The sequence below is a fragment of the Microcebus murinus genome, chromosome 2 (genome assembly GCF_040939455.1).
Source record: "Microcebus murinus isolate Inina chromosome 2, M.murinus_Inina_mat1.0, whole genome shotgun sequence".
Lineage (NCBI taxonomy): Eukaryota > Metazoa > Chordata > Mammalia > Primates > Cheirogaleidae > Microcebus > Microcebus murinus.
Window position 1 is genome coordinate 72,998,405 of NC_134105.1, and position 24,453 is coordinate 73,022,857.

At 33.9% G+C, this 24,453-nt stretch overlaps 1 protein-coding gene across 17 annotated transcripts in view; it reads right to left on the reverse strand.

The window, feature by feature from the left end:
* ZNF644 (zinc finger protein 644) overlaps nucleotides 1-24,453 on the reverse strand; it is a 129,654-nt gene that overhangs the window by 79,649 nt on the left and 25,552 nt on the right. For 14 of the 17 annotated variants that reach the window (XM_012790883.2, XM_012790880.2, XM_012790874.3 and 11 more), the window contains one exon: nucleotides 9,323-9,383. The exons of 1 other annotated variant lie outside the window; for it this stretch is intronic. In XM_012790883.2, coding sequence (XP_012646337.1) covers nucleotides 9,323-9,344 — 22 coding nt within the window. In that variant the 5' untranslated portion in view covers nucleotides 9,345-9,383. Of the gene's footprint in view, nucleotides 1-9,322; nucleotides 9,384-18,564; nucleotides 18,688-24,453 lie in introns of all 17 variants that reach the window. 2 more of the 17 variants (XM_012790882.2, XM_075999792.1) reach the window with 1 other exon arrangement.

Consider the following 24,453-nt stretch of genomic DNA (forward strand, 5'->3'; position numbering starts at 1 on the left):
ACTGAGGACTATGTTTCCTGAAGGCAGTGACAGGATTTGAGCCAAGCTTTCTTGGATGAGTTATTAATAGATTTCAAGAACAGAGATGAACTGGGGATGAGACTGGTGAGGAAGATATGAGTAAAGGTGAAGGTATGAGGATTTTCAAAGAACAATGATAATCAATTAGGTGCAACAAAATGTTTACTAAAGAAAATAATAGGATATGAAACTGTTAAAGTTGACTGGAATACAAATTTGGAAGCTCTTGGATCTAAGACCTAAGAATTAAAATTTATCTTTAAGGAGTTGTTAATGCTTTTTGAGCAAGTAATGTAATTAAGGTAGCTTTCTAAAGAGTTGAATCAAGTGGTCTTATACAAAGGAAACAAAGTGAAAAAGACATTAATCATCCATACATTAATATAATAGACATGTAAACAAAATTAATAGTAACGGGAACAGAAAAAAAATACATGCTATATTGCCAAAGTAAAAAGATCTAGTAATTATAAATCTTTAAGACAGAAATTAAGCAATGTAAACATTCAGAGGGATTTTGGCCTCAAAGAAAAAAGAATAAGAACAGATTCTAAAAGCAAAGGTGATTAATCCAGTTTTAGACATGGTCATGTCAGAATATCCAAGTGAAAATGTCCAAACTATTTCTATTAGAAAATATGTTTCATAAATGTCAGTAAAAATTTTTTGATTACAAAGAGAAATATGTCTGTTTGTTGGAAGGGAAATATATAGAAGCAATGTAGCACAAATAGGAACTGTTAAAGGGTAAAGTGAGGGGGAAAATATTGCTCAAATAAAAGAAAAGGGAACAAGAAAGTCAGTCTGCCACTGCTGTTACCTGACTAAAAATAAAATTTGATTAATTATCAAAGCAGTGTGTCAATATTGATTATTCAACAAATACTGAGGAATTCTGTGCCAAGAACTGCTCTAGACAGTGAGTATACATTGTTAACAAGGTAGGCAAGATCCTGTTCTCGCATATACCTTTTATCCTAATGATTTGATGAATCATGATTAACCTGAAGATTTTAGAATCACTTTAACCTAAACTTTTTATTCAGGGTGAAAAAAGTTTGCATTATTAAGTATTATCAGAATTTATATGCAGCTACCATATATTAGTCACTATTAATATAAATCCAAGACTTAACACTTTTTCTTTTTTTGAGACAGAGTCTCGCTTTGTTGCCCAGGCTAGAGTGAGTGCCATGGCATCAGCCTAGCTCACAGCAACCTCAAACTCCTGGGCTCAAGCGATCCTACTGCCTCAGCCTCCCGAGTAGCTGGGACTACAGGCATGCGCCACCATGCCAGGCTAATTTCTTTCTATTTATAGTAGAGACGGGTCTTGCTCTTGCTCAGGCTGGTTTCAAACTCCTGACCTCGAGCAATCCACCTGCCTCAGCCTCCCAGAGTACTAGGATTACAGGCGTGAGCCACCGCGCCCGGCCATGAGACTTAAGACTTTTAATACACCCTTAGCTATTCAAGTGTTCCTAGTAAGACTGTGCATCAGTAGCATACTTATTAACTAATGTTATTATATTTTGTTTAATTAAGAATAAGCAGAGGCCAAAATCTCTAATAAATGTTTTTAGTTGTTTGTTTTTTGAGACAGGGTCTCAATTTGTTCCCCAGGCTAAAGTGCAGTAGCATTACCATAGCGCACTGCAACCTCAAACTCCTGGGCTCAAGCAATCCTTCTGCCTCAGCCTCCCAAGTAGCTGGGACTACAGGTACACACCAACATGCCTGGCTAATTTTTTTACTTTTTTTTAGAGATAAAGTCTTGCTATGTAGCTCAGGCTGGTCTTCAACTCCTGGCCTCAAGCAATAAATCCTCCTTCCTCAGCCTCCCCAAAGTGCTAGGATTATGGGTGTGAGCCACCCTGCCCAGCCAGAATCTCCAATAAAAACAGTAGCTCATAAATCTCTATGGAGCAAGTTATTTTTCAACAATCTTGAAATTTAAAGACTGTTTAAATTTTAAACAATGCAACTGACTTATAAACTTTTGGTCAATTGAATATTTAATGTATAAACATGCTTTACAGTATCTTGCAGAAAGATGATAAAACAAAAACTGAATTTGTGAGATATGAAGATGTAACGCTGAAGACTCCCAGATCTCTAAGTTATAGGTCTCTCTAACTGCCATCTGACATTTCTACTCAGATGACCTGAGTTACTACTTCACACTCAATATACCTAAAACTTAGCTCTTGTTCTCTCTAAATCTTCTTCACAGTTTCTACTAGTGCATATAGCACTACTGCCCAGAGTAGAAACATTCATGCTTAATTCCTTCCTAACTCTCCCCACCCCATCTTCATTATAATTAATCACCAAAACTGATTTTGTTGTCTAAATCTCTCTCAAATTTACCCGTATCTTTCTATCCCCACACCTACCACTCTAAAGTCAAGCCAGCATTCTCCCCATACAAACTGGTCATCCTGAATCCAATCTAGCTTCCTCTGTGATTAGTTATCCACATTTTAATTAGGTTCATTTGCTAAAACACAGATGTAATCACATTTAAACTCCTTCAATGGTTTCTCATTAATCTATTAATCCAAACTCCTTAAAATGGTTTATAAGAGCCTCAATAAGATGGCCCTAGCCGTATTCTCTGATCTCATCTCTTCATGCTAGCCACTACAGTGAGCTTTACACTCAAAATACACATTTCTTTCAGCTCTACCAATCTTCTCTTTCTCTCACCTCTCATCCTCTGCACATGCTGTTTCTTCTGCTAACAATGATTTCTTATCTAGATAAGTCATCAACAGTTTCTCTACATTTTAGTTTAAGTGTCACTTCTTCTGGGAGGCCTTGCCATATTTCCATTCAGTCATTAAATAAATATTTGTTAAATGCCTACTACGAGTAAAGTATTGCCTTCATTAAAGTACTAAATATATATTAAATAAAGAAAACAGACATGGCTCTTGTGTTCCAGGAACACAAACTATCACAACACTAATCACATTTGATTGTAATTATAGTCATCAGACTAGTAACTAGTATCAAGTATGACCTAAAACCAATTTAACTACAATAACCAATTCATAAAACATTACATGAATCACTAAAATATTAAACATATATTTATTGAGCATGAATCATGTGACCAGTAGGCCCCCAGTCTAGTCAGATCTTAAAAGGTTTAACATCTGCTTTAATGGTCATATCAAGAGAACAGTACATAAGAGGTCAGAAGACTTAGGTTCTAATTCTGTCTTTGCAATTATCTACCTAACCTCAAGCTAGTTATTTATTATTTCTGAATCTCATACCCTTAAGTATAATATTTTAATAATTAAATGAATTATCAGTATAGAGACTTTCATAATATAATGTATTTCTTAGTGGGTTCAAAATCAAACTTGTTTAAACATTCTGAAAAAACAAAATAAAGAAATGAACAATGAATTCCTCAGCTGTAGTAAAATATAAATTTTAGTACATCAAGAAAATGTCAGTAACTTTGGCAACATGAACATCCAATTAAATGAAACTGTTTTATAAAATAGTTTCTGGAAAGTAAAATAAGATCTTTAGTTCATGCTCCCTTTGCCCATACTTTCCCAAGGTCAAAGTTCTATTATTTCCTTCAACTCAAATGTCACCCTCCTCTCTGACATCTTTCCTGATTTCTTCCTTTAAAATTCCTTTATCAATGCTACTATACTACACTATTCAGACCTAACAGCATTCTTTTCATCATCACCTGTAGTATAATTAGTTGTATGGCAGTGAGAATTCTAATTATCAATGCATCCTTTATACAGCATAGTGTCTAGAACATTAGATTTTAATAAAGGCTTACTGCCTTGTTTTATTTAGCACGTTTATTTACAGTTTAGACCTAACATAAAAGGATAAACCATAACAATGGCAAAATTCCTTGGTCTGAAGGGACAATTTTATCATTTCCTGTTCACATATTGGAATAACAACTGGCACTTAGCCTTTAATTGTTAGGTTGAAAAACATTTTAGATCTGTATAGAAATTTTTATACTAAACACAGGCCTGGATGAAACTTTCTTTGAAAAAATACAGTTCAGCTTCAAAAGAGATCAATGCAGCCGACTACTTTACCCCTTTAAACAAATGAAACCAAGGATGAATTTAAGAGATGTAGCCCACAAAAGACATACAGCTGGCCCTCTATCCACAGGAGACTGGTTTCAGGACCCTTGCAGATACCCAAATCTGCAGATGCTTAAGTCCCTTATATAATAAGGTGTAGTACTGTAAACATGTCCAAGACTAAAGGCATCACACTAGCAAATACTGTTCAAAAATAAATAAATAAAACCAAACAAGCCAGTATCTTAATTCTTAAAAATAACTCAGAGAGGGCCGGGCGCGGTGGCTCATGCCTGTAATCCTAGCACTCGGAGAGGCCAAGGCAGGCGGATTGCTTGAGGTCAGGAGTTCGAAACCAGCCTGAGCAAGAGCAAGACCCCGTCTCCCCCATCTACTATAAAATAGAAAGAAATTAATTGGCCAAGTAATATATGTAGAAAAAATTAGCCGGGCATGGTGGCGCATGCCTGTAGTCCCAGCTACTCGGGAGGCTGAGGCAGTAGGATCGCTTGAGCCCAGGAGTTTGAGGTTGCTGTGAGCTAGGCTGACACCATGGCACTCACTCTAGCCTAGACAACAAAGCAAGACTGTCTCAAAAATAAATAAATAAATAAATAACTCAGAGAAAACCATCATAATAATATCAAGCATTTTCTCAGTTCTCTTTTCTTTCTGGCCTTAAATTTAGTAGTTTCTAGAATTAAAATTTTGAAAAAATTAATTCATTGACTTTAAAACAGAAACTGAGACTATTAACTGTAGCTTTTCATACACAATAAAGACAGCAAAAAAAGTATTCTAACACTTGAGTACAAAAGGTAACAGATTTTGAGCAGTTTTCTATTAATCTAGACTTACTTAATATTTAGGATTGGCTTTTATTTTATTTTCACTTATAGATTATGCTAATGTTAGTTTGTAGCAAACTATAAAGAAATTCACCATAAGGAGATACTTATCCTAAATAAATGAGGGGAAAAAGAAGGCAAATGACCTGATTGCTCAAAATTAAATAACTTTGAATGTAATACATAAAACACAAAGAAACATTAATTGATGGACTTAACAGTAAAGGATAAAAACCTTTGCAAATTGTATGTTTTCCAAAGAGATTTCAGTTACGATAAAGGTGACATTTCAAACCTTTGAAGAATCTCATAACTAAAGAAATGCATAGTATAATAAATAACACTTTTTGTCAATTAGACTAGCAAGGATTAAAACATTGGTTAATATTTAGAAGAATGTGGGAAAACAGATATTTTCATAAATTGCCAATAAGAATATCAAGTGGTACAACTTAACTGCAACTTTACAATACATATCAGAAGTTAAAGTGCACATATCCTTACTTATTTTTTTGTTTTTTCTTTTTTATATGCCCCTCAACATTCCTCCATAAAGTGCATGCATCCTATGACCTAGTTACAAATTATCCTGACACTCTCACACAATCCCAATGATATAATAAAGTATATAGTGCTTATGTAAAAGCAAAAACCCCTGACATTTACTGAAATATTAATAAGGAAACAGTTGAATGTGGAATATATTTTGAAAAATGTCCAAGATATACTGGTAAGTGGTAAATTGGTAAATGGTAAACAAAAAGATGCAGATTACATAGCACCTATTTTTGGTAACTTGTGGGGAGTATAGTGCTGGGGGGAAGGGGAGAGTTTTACTTTTGACTTTAAAATTTCTGTACTATTTGCTCATATATATAAACACATGTGATTTTTATATAACAATTAAATTTTGAAAATACTAAATGTTACTGGGCAATACAACTGGAAAAGGTCAAGTGTACATTGTGCAATCTCATCTAGAATTAAGAACAAAGAATTTTATTAATTAAAAAGTTTTCTTTTTCAGTCTACAACAAAGGACAGCACACATCTACAGTGCTACTAAAGAAACTAAAGCACAATGAGGTTAATTGAGAAATTAAGTAAATTAATATAAGATAAACATCCATAAAGGATTTCAAATCCTTGGATTCAGGGATTCTGTAAAATGAAAAACCTTAGGAGCAGCTGCCTTTGTGAAATACTGATGCACAAAAGAGAAAGAACCTATAACTGTGGTATAGCTATTAGCCTCTGAGAAGAAAAACTAGTCTAAAACTTTTTAGAGACATTAATTTAAGCAAGGCAATCTCAAGGTTAAACTCCTCTGGATCCCCAAATCTTAACAGGAAAACTAAACACACTTCACATTCAGGATGGAAAAAAAACAAAAAAAAGGAAATAACCAAGCTTCTACATTCAGTAAGAATCTATATCTAAAAATCCTTATAGGGAGATAGAAGGAATAGCATGAGATAGGGTCAGCGTCCAACTCCGTGTTCAACCATTATGGAAGAAGGTGCAGACAGGGAAAGCAACAAATTGATCCCAGTGGGGAAGAACCTCTCCTTGCTTTGGACTTGCTAGAGGGCAATCAAGCTTCAGGCATAAAAATCCCCAGGTGATTACTATATCCAACCCAACTAGCCAATTTCAAATATAGAAGGACAAAAACAGTCAAAATGCATTAAAATTTTTAAAATGTTTTATTTCTTAAGAAAGTATATTGTTTATATATGTTATATTACACACCTACAATAATGAAACAAAAAAATTTTAAGTGCGTTTCAGCAAACAGCAAGCTTCCTAAGCTACAGGAATCACATATGTTATCATCACAGTTCCAGACTATAATTCTTCAATTTCTTCCTTCATAGTTCTAACCTTCAGGGAAATGAGGAAAAGTTTTCTTCAATTCTTATACATGTGACTAGTCTTCCTATTTGTATTAGTCTAACAATTTTTTTAAAAAAATCTTTAAGTTAAAGAAATATTAGTAACTAGTATAAACCCACAACGAGAATACTCTCTTTGTAACAAACACTTCAATTTCTACAACAAGGATTAATGCCTTCATTTGGAAATACTAATCAAAATCCACAATGGCAGTCATATTTAAGGTCTGAACTAAGAATATTACTAGTCATTTTATTTCAACTGGATTGAAGGAAGACTTGGAAGATATTTTATTTCTCTTTCCCAAATGCCTATAATGCTGCCTCTGGATTGCCCTCATTGGCTCTTTCCAATAGTCCAGGAGCAATTGAAGTGCCAATGCCCCATTCAAGCCAACATTCTAAATCCCTATTTGTTTGAGAGAAAAGAACTCTTTCCATTGATCTATGTTTAACAAACATTCACTGAGTGCATACAGTATCCTGAGCATCGTGCTAGGGTGTCCACCTTCAAAGAGTTCAACATCTATACTGCATTATGGCCAGGCCTGGCTCAAAAGATAAGATGATTCTTGAGATAGACTATTTTAGGAGATAAACTGACAACCAGCAGAAGGGTAATTGGGGAGGCATGGGGTTGGAGGAGAGTGACAATATATACTTATGCCTAGAACCAGAAATACAAAACATTATATTTAATTTATTCATATCATTCTAGACATTTTGGTATAGCTGCAATGAGATAATTGTATGCCATGGGCTTACTACATTTTATCCTGCAGGTGATGGGGAACAATGAAGGAAACAGGTAAGAGGAAGGAAAGCAGTGTAGAAGTTGGCAAGTGAGGCCAGAGACTTGGAGAATCCAATAAACAAAATGATAAAAAGAAAATATAAATACTTTGTGGTATGTTCATACAATGGAATATTACTCAGCAATAAAAAATAATGGACTAATGATATACTCACAACAACATAAATGAAACTCAAAAACATGTTGAATGAAAGAAGCCAAATACAAACTATATAGTTCTATGTATATTAAAGTCCAATAAATAGGACTTTCACATTCACTGTATAGTATTATACAGTACATACTATATAATTCTTTGTATATAAATTCCAATAATAGGTAAAACTAAACTATGCTGATAGAAGTCAGAAAGATACCCTGGAGAAAGGCTATTGGATTAGAAAGGGGAAAAGTGCAAGGAACTTTCTAGAATAACAAAATGCTCTATATCTTGATCTAGATAGTGGTTACATGTGTGAATATATGTAAATTATACTGTAATACTAAAGAAAATGTATATATAATGGTATTAAAAGTCAGAATAAGTTAATCCAGTGTCATTCCACAAGCAACACTGAATTCATAGAAAATCAGAACAAAGGTTCTGAGAGACACTGTATATTCAACTAGCAAACAAAATCAAGTATTAGCTTCTTTTCCACTTCAGGAAGACATATAGAAAAGTATTCTTTATAATAAATGCTATAAGAACAAACTGTTCCTCCTAAAGAAAAAGAAATAGTCCACTATTAACAACAACAACAAAAATTTCCACACAGTAGTACCTACCACACAGCAGGTTTTGTAATGATTAATAAGGCACTAATAGAATTTAGAGCACACTAAGCACTTACTCTTCAAACTACCCCTACTATTATTATGTATAATAGCAATAAAAGGGAAACTTTGCTTCAAAGTATGCCTTAACTGCTGATTGAGATTTCATTATTTAAGTGTGTATTACTAAACTACAGCACTTCTTATCATAGGCTTCTTTTTTTAAAAACAAACATTGAGATCAGCACATTTTTGACAGCTGAAGAACATCTGGTTAGATTAGACAAAGAGCAAGTTAACTACAATTTTATCAAAGTATGCTTTTTACTGTTTATATTCAGAAGCCATATTCACTTACCAATAGGTAGTAAATGTATTTTTTAATATTTCAATAGCTTATATTATTAAAATAATAATTTATAACTCTGAACACTATTTAACAGAATAAATCACAATTTGGTGAATTTAATCAATTTGTGAAAGTGCTTCATTAGCAGTAATAACAAAGTAAAATTCACTAAAGTATTACTCGTGTTCTTTAGCAAATCAGGTGAGAACAATGAAGCAATCCAACAAATCTCTTACTGAACTGGTAAGAGTTCAGTAAGATTGGATAAACCAAACATCAACTTAATTTTCTAACATGTTAGAACACTCAATGGCAACTTGCATGCTTTAGTTAATCTCAACACAAAAAAGGGAAAACTAAGAATTTATTTCCACAATTTGATAGCTGTATTTTTACTCCCACTAAATCAATTGGACTGTGTTAAAAAGTCAATTTTTCATATTTCAAAATTTTATTTAAAAACTCTTTGATTCTGGAATCAAAGGCACATTTTTAAGACTTATTTTTATTATCCCTACCTTGATATGTAACATTTAACAAAGTAGTCTTCTACTTACCTAGGTTTTGTCTTATTAACATCTTGCTTCAAGAACAATCTCATCCGAAATTAAATCAAACCTGAAAAAATATATGAAAAGACAATTGTTTAGTTTTTTGTTTCCGGTATGAGTAACTATATCTACAACACACTGTTCTTTTAAATTAAAAACTGCATATCAAATTATTTTTGATACACCATCTGAAAGTGTTCAACTAAAACATGAACATTTTAACCTTCTGGAAACTAAGTACCTGTTTTTTGTGGTTTTTTTTTTTTTTTGAAGAATAATCTATTCAAATGAGGAACTCAAACTTTCTAACCCTTTTTAAAAAAATTCTACAAAAGTTGTTTTCATTAACTTTAATAATATGGCAATAGTTAAAATGATTATTAATAAAACACACTTCTTTCTAGATCAGTGTTTACCTAATAATTACATACATACCAAAAATATATCAAAAAGCTGAAGACAAAAAACATACAGTATGGGAATGCATAAAAGTATATACTAATAGTAATCATATTAATGGCTAATGCTGATTAAATACTTTTACTAAATGCCAAGCACCATTATTCTAGACAACAGCACATATTGATACACTCCTGATTTTTCCATTTAGTATAAAGTGACTTCTACCCTAACAATCCACTAAACATGTACTTACCAAAAGTCTACCTACCACTATTAATATTACCAAATCTTAAAAGTTCTAAAAACTCAATATGTTCTACCCTAAATTCTACACATTTCCTCCCTCAACCTGAAACCAGCTTCTTAAAAACCTGGCACCACCATAGCTACTTCCATTATTAACCTACATTACTGTAACTGTTCTATTTCCAACTTACTATCATCTCAAGTTTGTTCTTCCCAGAACTGTATGAGTAATAATTTTACAGTGGCTATCCTAAACATGTCACATCTATGCTACAAGTTCTGTAATAGTACTTGTCAATGATGTCAGCTTTATCAGTTTGCAATCACTACTCTCCCATTCACTCCATGTTTCTACCATACTATAACTCTTCAATTCTGAGAATGGCCCCCATTCTCTCTCAGTTTTCATGCCTTCTCACATGGGTAAACTGTAACTATCTACCTATAACTACCTTCTACCTCTCTTTAACTTTGCTATCACCTTTTTACTAGTCCTTCATTATTTAGCTCAGTCACTCTGGCAGATTCTTCCTTTTAATTCCTTTAGCTGTGTAAAACTGTGTTTCTCAATTGCTATAGCAACTCCAGAAAGCTCTGTGTCACCTTTTCTGTTGTGTATTTTCTGAACTACAGTGGACACATTGCAGATACATTCATTTGTTTCATTTTAGCACTCTCACTGGATGGCTCATAGTAAAAGTATAGCAATATGGGCTGAATAAGAGATTCAAATTTTGTGTTGTATCCCAAAATATACTTGGGAAATAGAAGATAATCAAGTAAAACTCAGGCTAATGAGTTTAGTTCACATTTTCAAGAAGAGGAGAAAAAAACTGCATCACTTCTAGATACAGGAACATTACTTTATGAAATATCCACATCTAAGTAAAAAGCACAATTGACAAATATCAGTACAGTACAATCTTTCACTGAATGAATTAATTAATTACATTAATTATCAGTAACAAGATTTGGGTACTAAATGTTTCTATCCCTATAGAAAATAAAGTTTGTGGACTAGAAATCCTACACTACTGTAGTATCAGCCTTAAACAGAAACGGGTTGGGAAGGAAGGCAAATAATGTTTTAGTACTAATCATGTCAATAACCTAGAAAAGTACATCTCCATCTTTGTGTACATCAAAATCACCTGGAAGGCTTATTGTAACACAGAGTGCCAGGCCCTGCCCTCAGAGTTTCTGATTTAACAGGTCTAGATTGGAGTCTGAGAATTGTGATTTCTAATAAATGCCTAAAGTGATGATGACCACACAGAGAACCACAAACCTGGAATTTTCTGCATAGGATCTGGAAGAGATGAGAATGTTCTAACACCCACCATCAACCTCCATCCACCCAGAACTGAGACAAACTAAACTATAAATCAAAGCAAGAACATTAAAAGTCTGAGTGTGACAGACTGAAAAATGGCCCTACCAAAGATATCTACCCCAATCCCTAAAACCTGTGAATATTAAGTTACATAGCCACCAAAAAAAGTCTTTGGAGATATGATTATATTAAGCACCTGGAGACGGGGAGATTATCTGGGTGGGCCCTAAATGCAATCACATGAATCCTTATAAGGAGGCAGGAAGAAATTTGACTACATACATAGAAGGTGATGAAAGGAAAACAGAAGAGAGATTTGAAAACGCTGGCCTTGAAGACTGGAAGGACAGAGGCCACAGCCAGGAATGCCCGCAGCTACCAGAATCAGGAAGAGGCAAGGAATAGATTCTCCTCTCTATTCTCCTCTAGAGCCTCCCTCTGGAAGGAACAGAGCCCTGCCCTCACCTTGATTTTGGCACAGTAATACTGATTTTGGACTTCTGGCCTCCAGAACTGTGAAAGTATAAATTTCTGTTGTTTTAAGCCGCCTAATTTGTGGTAATTTGTTAAAGCAACCATACATACTAATATACTGAAGATGACAGGTTCTCAAGGAGATAAACTGGAAACACCCCTACATAATAAAAGGTATAATAGACTGAACTGAGTCTCCCTCGAAATTCATATATTGAAGCCTTAACCCCAATTATCACTATATTTGGAGCTAGGACCTTTCAGGAAGTAACTAAGTTAAATAAGGTCATAAGGATGGGGCCTTACCCACTACGACTGGTGTCCTTATAAGAAGTGATAAAAGACATGCACACACATGGAATAGGTTATTTAGAGAGGCCTCAGGAGAAACAAAACCTGCCAACATCCTGATCTTGAATTTCCAGTCTCCAGAACTGTGAGAAAATTTCTGTTGTTTAAGCCACTCAGTCCATGGTATTTTATTATGACAACACTAACAGTGTTGTCAACTAACTAATAATAATAATATTATTATTAAAAATACACAAACAATGTAAATGCATTTAATGCCATAGAACTGTACACTTAAAAATAATTAAAATGGTACAATTTATTTTATGCATATTTTACAATAAAAAATAGAAGCATATACAAACACCACAAACTTTGACTTGAGCTGTTTAATTTTTTTATCTTGCTCTGCTTATAATACCTTAAAATCTATAAAAAAACTTCTTAACTGTATTTGTTCCCCATAAACAAAACCAGCACATTTTAGACATACATTAATTCTTATTTATTTTTAAAATTTTATTTTTAATTGACAAATAACAATTGTACATTTTTAATTTACGTTGTACAATGTGATGTTTTGATGTGTTTACATTGTGGAATGATTAAATCACACTAATTAAACCCATCATCTCACATATTTATTTTTTTGTGGTGAAAACATTTAAAATGTATTCATTTAGCAACTTTGATATATACAATGCCTTGTATTTATTACAGTCACCATTCTGTACAACAGATTACTAAAGTTTATTCCTCCTGTCTAACTGAAATTTTGTACCATCTGATCAATATCTCCCCTTTTTCTATCTACCCTGCTACTCAACCCCAGGTAAACACCATTCTACTCTCCATTTCCATGAGTCCAACATTTTTAGAATCTACATGTGAGATCATGTGGTATCTGATTTTCTGAGTTGGTTTATTTCACTTAGCCTAATGTCCTCCAAGTTCATATGTTGTTGCAAATGCCAGAATTTTCTTCTTTTTAAGGCCGAATACTATTCCATTGTGTATACATACCACCTTCTCTTTATCCATTCATCCAATGATGGACATCTAGGTTGCTTTCCATATCTTAGCTATTGTGACTAATGCTGCAATGAACATGAAAATGCAGATATCTTTTTAGCATATTCATTTCAATTCCTATAGATATATACCAGGAAGTAGGATTGCTGGATCCTATGGTAATTCTATGTTTAGTTTTCTAAGGAACCTCCATATTGTCTTCCATAATGGCTGTATTAATTTATACTCCCACCAACAAGACACACAAGAGTTTCTTTTTCTCCATATCCTTACCAATATTTGTTATTTTTCATCTTTTTCATAATAGCAATTAAACATGTTTTTAAAAGGATTTTATAAAGAAGTTTGATAGAAAGTACTTTTCAATCCATACCTAAAAAGTAAAACATATATGAAACCACTGCAGTCTGAAAAAGAAAGTAAAATATAATCGGAATACTATAATATTTAGGTAAGTGCTAGGGAAGGTACAGAAAATAGGAAAATACTTAGAGTAGTTAGTATAGCTGGGTTTACCTCAAAAGGATTTTAAGAGACTACTCGATTATGAAAATGTCAAATATATCCTCCCCAAAATGTATAACCACAATCTAATCATGAGAAAAACATCAAATTCCCAAAGAAGAACATCCTATACTATATCTGACCAACACTCCTCAAAACTGTTAATGTCATCAAAAACAAAGCCCTGAGGAGTCTAGGCAGACAACTTAAGCATGACAACCAAATGTAATGTACCTTGGAACAGAAAAGAAACATTAGGTAAAAACTCAGGAAACCTGAAAAAACTATGGTTTTAGTTAACAGCAACGTGCCAATATTATTAGTTCATTAATTGTAACAAATGTACCAAGTTATATGTAAGATGTTAACAACAGGGGAAACATAGGGGTGGTGGTGGGGTGAGAATATGGAACACTCTTTGCTATCCTGTTCAAATTTTCTTTAAATCTGAAACTTCTGAAAAATGTCTATTAATTTTTAAACATATTTTAAATATATTGAAGAGACATGAACATATTTTAGAAAATTAAACACTGACAATTCAGAACCTTCAGAATTAAATCTGAAGTTCAGATAGACACCAAAAATGTGTACAAAGTAGGTCACAGAACAAGTCTCAACCAATTTACAAAGACTGAAGTAACAGCAAGTATCTTCTCCAACCACAATGGAATGAAACTAAAAACCAATAGTTGAAGAAAAACAGAAAAACCTACACATATAGAAATCTAGCAACTTATTATGAACTGATGGGTAAAAAAAGAAATCATAAAGGAATTTTTAAAATATCTGGTGACAAACAAAAACACAGCATACCACTTATGGGATGCAGTAAAAGCAATACTAAGGAAGTTTGTAGCAGCAAAAGCTTACATTAAAAAAAAAGATCTCAGAGCCAGGTGCAGTGTGGCTCTGTAATCCTAGCACTCTGGGAGGCCAAGGCAGGAGGATTGCTTGAGCTCAGGAGTTCAAGACCAGCCCAAGCTCTTTAGTCTCTAGTCTCGAGAACAAACCAAACCAACCATTAGCAGAAGGAAAAAAAATGATAAATATTAAAACAAGGATAAATGAAACAGAGGATGGAAAAAGTGGGGGGGGGGGGTATAAAACCTAGAGTTTTACTTTTAAAGAGCAACAAAATTGACAAACCCTTAGCTAGACTAAGAAAGAAAGAGAGAAGACTAAAATAATTAAAATCAAAAATGAAAACAAGGACATTACAAATGATGCCAAAAGGATTATAAGAAAATACTATGAACATATATCAACAAATTGGATAACCCAGAAGAAATGGGTATGTTTCTAAAAATATATACTAACCAAAAATAAACCATGAAAGATAAAAATTCTGAATGGCCTATAACTAGTAAAAGGGAACTGGTTGCAGTAATCAAAAACTTTCCAATTAAAGCCCAGGACTAGATAGCTTCACTGGAGAATTCTACCAAATATTTAAAAAATAATTACTACCAATCTTCCTCAAACTCTTACAAAGAACTGAAGAGAAACAAACACTTCAAATTCATTCTACTACATAAGGTCAACATTACCCTGATCCCCAAAACCAGACAAAGACACAATGAGAAAGAAAACAAGAAAAAAACTATAGCCCAATATCAAAGATGAATATTGATATAAAAATCCTCAACAAAATCCTAGCAAAACAAACTCAACAGCACATTAAAAGTATTACACAGCAAGTGGAATTTATTCTTGGAATGCAAGGATGGTTCAAGTTATGAAAACTAATCATTGTGATCTACCACCTTAACAGAATGAAGGGGGGAAAAAAATCACACGATCATCCCAGTTGATGCAGAAAAAGAATTTGACAAAATTCAACACGATTCATTATAAAAACATGCAACAAACTAGGAATGAAAGGAAACTACTCGAACATAATAAAAGCCATATATGAAAAGCCCATGTCTAACATCATATTCAATGGTGAAAGACTGAAAGCTTTTCCTTAAAGATCAGGGACAATGCAAGGATATCCACTCTCACTGTTTATATTCAATGCAGTAGTGAAAGCCCTAGACAGAGCAATTAGGCAAGAAAAAGAAATAAATTGGAAATGAAGAAATAAAATTATTCCTGTTCTCAGACGATGTGAACTTATATGCAGAAAACCCTAAACTTTTTACAAAACAAAAACCCAATTGTTAAAACAAATAATATCAACAAAGCTGCAGCATACAAAAAACACACAAAAAAATGAGTTGCATTTCTATTCATTAACAATAATCAACACAAAAAGAAAATTAAAAATATAATTCCATGCACAATAGCATCAAAAAGATAATACTGAAGGATGCAACAGACTTGTACACCTAAAAAAACACTGCTAAAAGAAACCTTTATACAAATAAATGGACAGATGTCTTTTGTCTGTAGACTGGAAGACTTATTATTAAATGTCCATACCACTCAAAGTAATTTACAGATTCAGTGTAACCCTGTCAAATCCCACTGGCATTTTTGGCAAAATAGAAAACTCTGTCCTTAAACTTATATGGAATTTCAATGGACCCCAAAGAACTGAAACAATCTGGAAAAAGAACAAAATTGGAAGTCTCACACTTCCTTATTTCAAAACACTACAAAGCAACCGTAATCAAGACAGTGGTGGTACTGTATTAAAGACAGACATATAAACCAATGTAATAAAATAGGTAGCCCAGAAATAAACCTGTGCATTTATGGTCAAATGGTTTTTGACAAGGGTATTAAGGCTACACAATGGAGAGAGAATGGTCTCTTCAACAAATAGCATTGGTAAAACCTAATATCCATATGCAAAAGAATAAAGTTGGACCCTTACTTTACACCATAAACAAAATTTAACTCAAAATGGATAAAGACTAAAACATAAGACCTAAAACTATAAAACTCCAAGAAGAAAACACAGGGGAAAGCTTCAGGACACTGGATTTAGCTAATCAACTCCTGAATGTGACACCAACGCACAGACAACAAAGCAAAAATCAACAAATTAGACTACATCAAACTTAAAATCTTCTGTACATAAAAGGAAATAAGCAAGAGTGAATAGATAACCTACAGAACAGGAAAAAAATGGGCAAATCATATTCTGATAATAGCCAAAATATGTAAGAAACTCCAACTGAACAACATAAAATGGCCCAATTTAGAAATGTGTAAAGGTTCTGAATGGGCCATTCTCCAAAGAAGACACCCAGAACTAGCATATGAAAAGATGCTCAACATCACCAATGAGAGAAATGCAAATGAAAACCAAATAAAATATCACCTCTCACCCATTAGGCTGTTATCAAAAAACCCCGGAAAATAACAACTGTTGGTAAGAATGTGGAAAAATTGGAACATATAAAATGATGCAGTCATTATGGAAAACAGTAACATGGTTTCTCAAAAAATTAAAAATAAAATTATCATCTGATCCAGCTATCCCACTTTTGGGCAAATATGCAAAAGAATTCAAAGCAGGATCTCAAAGCGCGATTTGCATACCCATGTTCACAGCAGCATTATTCACAATATAAAACAGGTAGAAGCAATCCAACTATCAACCAATGAACAGTTAAAGGAAATGTGGAATATATGTACAATGACTATCATGTAGTCTTTAAAAAGAAAGAAATTGTGTCACATGCTACAACATGGATGAACCTCAAGGGCATTATGCTAAGAGATTATGCACAGGCTAATCACAAAGGGGCAAATACTGTACCATTCCACTCAGAGGAAGTATCTAAATTACTCAAAATTATAGAAATAGAAAAGTGGAAAAGTGGTTGTCAAGGTCTGGGGGAGAGGGTAGGTGAAGTAAGTACTTAATGGATGTATAGTCTCAGTTTTCTAAGATGAAAAAGTTCTACAGACCTATTACACAATTTGTATATATTTAACACTACTGACCTATTACACAATGTGTATATATTTAACACTACTATACACTTAAAAACAGGTAAAATGGTAAATTCTACAGACCTATTACACAATGTGTATATATTTAACACTACTATACACTTAAAAACAGGTAAAATGGTAAATTTAATGTTATGGGGTTTTATTTACCACAATAATAAATAAATATCAAGGGGAAAAATACATACCAGGAAACTTTTGGGGGTGATGAATGTATTCATTATCTTATTTGTTATGATAGCTTCCTGAGTATGTAAAACATATGTCAAAACCTGTCAAATTATATACTTTAAATATGTGTACTTCATGGCATGTAAATGCCTCAATAAATCTGCTTTTAATATCTCAATAATAACAAAACAATCCAAACTAGGAAGAAGATTTGAAGCAGCACTTCACCAACTACACATAAAAAACAAATAAGCATATGAAAAGATGCTTAGTATCTTTTATCACTAGGGAAGTGCAAAGTAAAGCCATAATGAGATACTACTACACAACTAAAAGAATGGCTACAATTAGTAAGACCAACTACACCAAGTATTCATGAATAAGTAGAGGAACTCAAATTCTCATACATTCCATACGGGAAGATAAAATGGTACAATTACTTTGTAAAATAGTTTTACAATTTCTTAAAATATCAAATATATACCTACTAATGATCCAGTCATTCTACTTCTAGGTATTTATTCAAACAAATGAAAGCATATGTCCATATAAAAATGGACATACCATCTCTATAATAGCCAAAAACTGGGGGGGAAATGTCCATCAACATGTGAATACATATCTCTACAATGGAATAAGTAGGACTGAACTAGTGAACCATACAACATGAATGAATCTCAAAATAATTATGCTGAGTAAAAACTCCAGACAAAAAGAGTACATACTACATGGTTTCATTTATATGAAATTTTGGCATATGCAAACTACACCATAATTGACAGAAAGCTGATCAGTCATTGCCTGGACACAGGGGGAGAAGTAAAAGGGAAGGATTACCAAGGGTCACAAGGACACTTTGGAAAGTAAAGGATATGTTCATTACCTTTGACTGTGGTGATGATTTCATGGGTGTATACAAATATCAAATCTGTTCAAACTGTACAGTTTAAACATGTGATTTAGTATGTCATTGTACTTCAGAAATCTTTTAAAAATTCACAATATGCTAAGAATAAACAGAGAAAAAAGTCAAATCTTAAATTAAGAAAGTCAGAATAATGATAAATGAACCCCAAAAGAACACTGTCATTTATAACCAAAAGAGTAAAGGTACAGATAGAACCACCTCTCAATAATTGGTAATTTATCAACAACTGGTAATTACCTACTTACAACTGGTAATTCGATGCATAAATAATGCTTTCAAAATCTCATCAGACATGCTTTATGAAATAAATATAGCTGAATCATCTGGACTTCTAGACAAATTGGTATATATAATTTATATCTGCCCCAACTTCTATATCTAAACACAATTCCTACTGAAATATAATTGGACCAGAACTAAACAATGAAAATTAATCTAATTTTACAAACCGAATCAAAAAGCCTGATTGCAAAAAATAGCCCAACTCTACACCACCCCTAATTATCTATGTATTTGGCAACGAAGTTCTGTAGTTTCTCCCGTCAAGAGGTAGAGTACTTTTCCTGACCTCTTAACTCTAGGATTAATCTCAAAAGAAACACCAGTCACCCTTTGCCAGTTCTGAACTTAGGCCTCAAGAGACCTTGTATGCTTATGTTCTCTCTTTCAGAACCTTGCCACTGACATGAGAACAAGCTCACTCTGATCAGTAGGATGAGGGCAGCCGATAAGTCTCATCTCATCTAGACTAGACAACAGCCAGCTAACCATAGGCAATTCAAGATCAGCCTGTAGCCCAACTCCCAAACATGTCAGAGAACCCAGCCAAGAGAAGCAAAGCCACCTTTCTGATCTGCTGCTAAATACAGACATATAAATGAGCCCCCCCAAAACCAGAAGCACTATCCAGCTGACTCACAGACTTGTTCTAATGTTTATTGCTTTAAGTCACCAAGTTTCAGAGTAATTTGTTACAGATTAATAGCTAACTGATATAGCAACTCTATCTCAACAATATACCATAATAAGTTTTATCTCTAGAAGGAGTTATTTTAGATTAACAATTAATCTAGGTATCTTAACTTTTGAAGATGAGGAAAAAACCCTCTTCTATTATTAGAGGGAAAAAACCCTCTCCTATTATAAAACCCTCTTCTATTAAAAACCCTCTTCTATTATAGATATATAAACTGAGCAAAATCAATTTTATAAGTAATGTCACATGTCAATTATAATTGTTTGTGAAATTTTGTTCCTAGATTGCTTTACTGGATCTAACCAGAGTAAAAAATTTTAGGAGACCCCAAAATCTATAAAAACTGTTATAAAACAATCTGCTATCTCTAACATTCCCTCTATTTTTGTTATTTAATAATAGCACCCTGATTTTCTTTTAGGGAAACATTCTTACTCAACTACTAAAGTGGTGCCAATCCTAGGCCCCTGGATAGAGGGATAAACAAGTGACCCTCAGGCTGATCAAAGTACCCTGCCCCTAGCCACAGTAATTTGTTAATGGATGGGAATATAGCCCTCAGGACGTTTGCAAAAACTGGTGGGAAAGTGTCACTCTCTTCAGTGGAAACAATGGCTAGGTCAGAGCCATGACCTACAAACAATGATGTAGGTCAGGGCAGCAGTGGCCATCTCTGCTACTTCATGGAGAGAACATGTTTAGGAACAAAGCCACTATATAAGAAATCCAAGAGATAGACATCATCCTACTGATATCATATGAACTCATGGATTCAAACATGTCTAAGATAATTGCAGTAATAGAAAAATAGGTGATGCTTATCAATCCTCCTACCAAGATCTATACAAGAGAAACTGAACAAAATATAAAAAATCATTGATTTGAGGCTATCAGAAAGCTAACACAACAATAAAAAATGACCAGGCCAAGATCCAAGAGAAGATGGAAACCTACAGATGTGAACTAGCATCTGGGGATACTTTTGCCTTAGGGTTGCTTCCCAATACAGATGAGGCAGCTGAAAATTGAGCAGTATTTCTGACATAAGAGCTAAGTATACCAAAAGGGGAAGAGGGAGCCCGAAGTTCATATATGGCAGGAACCATACTAAATGCTGTCTACTATTTGAGTTGAGACCCCAAAGGACTAAATTCTAGTCAGTCAGAAGTAAATAAGTCTTTGCACACACCACAGTCCTACTTGAAGACATCTAGGTGGCCTAAAGAAAGTCTCAATCCCGAAAATTTAATGTAGATAATCCCAGACTGCCAGAGACCCAGGTGTCTGGCACAAGCAAACAAAAATTATCTCTAGAGAAAGATAATATTGCTCTAGGGCTCAGAATTTAGGCCTGGGAAAGCAGCTGGAAATTTAAATAGGAAAAGTATGGCAGCTAGAGCACCAAATGGGTGAAATAAAAATTCTGAGTATAAAAAAACATGGCAGCCAGAAAACCAAATGGGTAAAACAAAAGTCTGAGTATTAACTTTGCCCAAATCACTGGATAACTGATAAATTATATATGCACAGAGGAGACTTGAGGGGGTTGAAGGAAAAAGTAGGCAGAGGCCAGAAAGAATGCTACACTTGAAAAATAGAGCTGTACTGTGAGTTTGCTGCTTTTCAACAGAGTGAATTTCCCAACTGTGCAGTTTGAATGGCGGGAAGCTAAAGCCCTACCAGGCTGAAGTGTCAGGACAGAGCCAAAGCCCAGTACAACAGCTAGTGAAATGTTAGTAAAATCCCTAGAAACAAGAAAAGCAGAGGGTAAAATCTGACTCCATCCAAATCTTTGGGTGACAACCAACTTATTCAGGCACAGAGAGACCCTCGCCCCCAAGAAGGCCAAAACAGCAGCTACAGGAAGCTAGAAGAGAGCAGAGATATCAGTAGCTGCATAATCCAGGGGAGACCAAGTTTGTAGTCTAAGCCCAGGCAAGTTAACTACTTACCTAAAACAAAGAATAGCAATTCTAAGAACATTAACTGAATCTAGTCACTAATACATGTCCATAATATCCAGTTTTAAGCAAAAATTATATAATATGCAAAGACAGAGGAACATATGAGCCATACTCAGGAAAAAAGGGGAGTCAATTAAAAGATACTGATTCTGAACACACCTGAATGTTGGAGTTAACATACAAAAAATTCAAAGTGGCTATTCTAAGTATATCAACAAAATTAAAATAAAATATATTCAAACAATTCACAGAAACTAGAAAAAGAAAAAGTGAAAAATATAATAACTAAAATAAAAATTCACCAGATGGGCTCAACAGAAAATTACAGATAACAGAAGGAATATCAGTGGGTCTGAAGACAAGGAAATAAAACTGTCCAATCCAAAGAACAGAAAGTAAAATGATTAAAGAAAAATAAACCCTCAGAGACCACTAAGATAATATCAGGCAGTCTAACATATATATAACTCAAGTCCCAGAAAGACAGAAGAGTGAAAAGAGCACAGAAAAGTTTTTGTTAAAGAAATAATGGCAAAAACATCTTCAATTTGGTAGAAAACATTAACTTATAGATCCAGGAATCTCAACAAACCCAAGCACAATAAATACAAAAAACCCACTTCTACATATATATTATAGTCACGTTGTTGAAAGCTGAAGAGAAAACCTTGAGAGCAGCCAGAGAAAAAAAGACTGGTTACATATGAGAAATGATAGTACAATTAATGACTGACTTATCATTAGAAAAAATGGAGACATGGGAACAGTACCTTCTATATTCAGTGATATTATACTTCAAAAATGGAGGTAACAAAAGTTAATTTCAGATAAATAAAAATTGAGTTGTGGTGAGCAGACAAAAACCAACAGAGTTTTAAAAGGGGGGGGAGGAAGGAATGTAATAAAAACATTAAATCTAAAAGAAGGTAAGAAAGGTGAAAAAAAGAACACAATAGCCAGAATAAATAGAAAGCACATTATAAAATGGTATATTTAAGCCCAACCACGTCAGTAATTACATGAAATCCAAATAAACTTTGTGTTATAATAAAAGACAAAGAGTGATAGTTTGAACTGAAAGTAAAAATGACAATGATATGGTATATACACAAAACAGTTCTAAAACATAAAGGCACAGAAAACATTAAAATAGAAGGTTAAGGAGGAAAAGCAAACCATACAAACACTAGCTACAATAAGGCTAGTATAATTATGTTATTATCAATCAAGGTAGACTTCAAAGCAAAATATATCATCAGACATAACAGGAAATAATGATAAGAGGTTCAACTCATCAGAAACACAAAACTTTTAGATTTGTGTGCACTGATAACATGAATTCAAATATGTAAAAGCAAAAATGAATGGTAACACAAGACAGACAAATCCACGATAGCAGTAGAAGATTTTAACAAATCTCTAACTGAATCAGCATACAAAAACTAAATTGGTGGGGATGCAGAAAGAAGTTTAAAACATAATTGGCAAAACTGACTTAATAAGACTGCAATGGCCTGAATGTTGTGTTTCTCCCAAAACTCACATGCTGAAATCCTACCTCCCAATGTGATGGTATTAAAAGCTAGGGCCTGGCCGGGCGCTGTGGCTCACGCCTGTAATCCTAGCTCTTGGGAGGCTGAGGCGGGCGGATTGCTCAAGGTCAGGAGTTCAAAACCAGCCTGAGCAAGAGCGAGACCCCGTCTCTACTATAAATAGAAAGAAATTAATTGGCCAACTGATATATATATAAAAAATTAGCCGGGCATGGTGGCGCATGCCTGTAGTCCCAGCTACTCGGGAGGCTGAGGCAGAAGGATCACTCAAGCCCAGGATTTTGAGGTTGCTGTGAGCTAGGCTGACGCCATGGCACTCACTCTAGCCTGGACAACAAAGCGAGACTCTGTCTCAAAAAAAAAAAAAAAAAAGCTAGGGCCTTTGCAAGGTAATTAGGTCACAAGGGTGGAGCTCTCAGGAATGGGATTAGTGCCTTTATGAAAGGGAGCTCCAAAAAGCTCTGACTTTCTTTCCCCCCATGTGAGGATATAATGAGAAGAAAGCTATCTGAAACCTAGAAGAAAGCCCTCATCAGAACCTGATCATGCTGGCATCCTAATCTTAGATTTCTAGCCTCCAGAACTGTGAGGAATAAATTTCTGTTGTTTATAAGCCCATCATACTTTGTTACATTAGCCCAAATTAAGATAATGACATATCTATACTGTATCCAAAAAACTGTAAAATACACATTCTTTTCATATATAAACAAAACATTTATAAAACCTGGCCAATAAGCATATAAAAAGGTACTCAATCATATCTGGAATCAGAGAAATATAAAACAAAATCATTATGAGATACCACTACATACCCTCTAGAATGGCTAAAATTAAAGACTGACAATACAAAGTATTGATGAAGATGAAGTACAAAAGGAACTCTGCCAATGCAATTATAAGTTGTTACAAACACTTTGGGGAAAAAAGTTTTGAATATCTTCTGAAATCAAACATAAGTACATTCTATAACTGAGTTCAATTCCTAGGTTTTTACTAACTATAAATGTGTGTACTAGGAAACAACCAAAATTTCCATCAATAATAGAATGCATAAACTGTGGGACATTCAAACAATATATTATACAAGAAGGAAAATAAAAAAACTACAGTTACACCCAACAATAAATAGAGTGGAATCCCACAAACATAATACTAGAAAAGAAGCCAAGATCCATTTACATAAATTCCATTTTTAAAAAATGAAAAAAATGTAGTTCAAAAAAATATTTTTTTAGGTGGTAAAAAACAAAGCAAAAAAAACCAAACAAACAAAAAACAAAGCAAAAAAGTGACTACCATAAAAGACAGGATGGTAGTCTCCTAAGGGGAAAGACGGAGAGTTTGATTA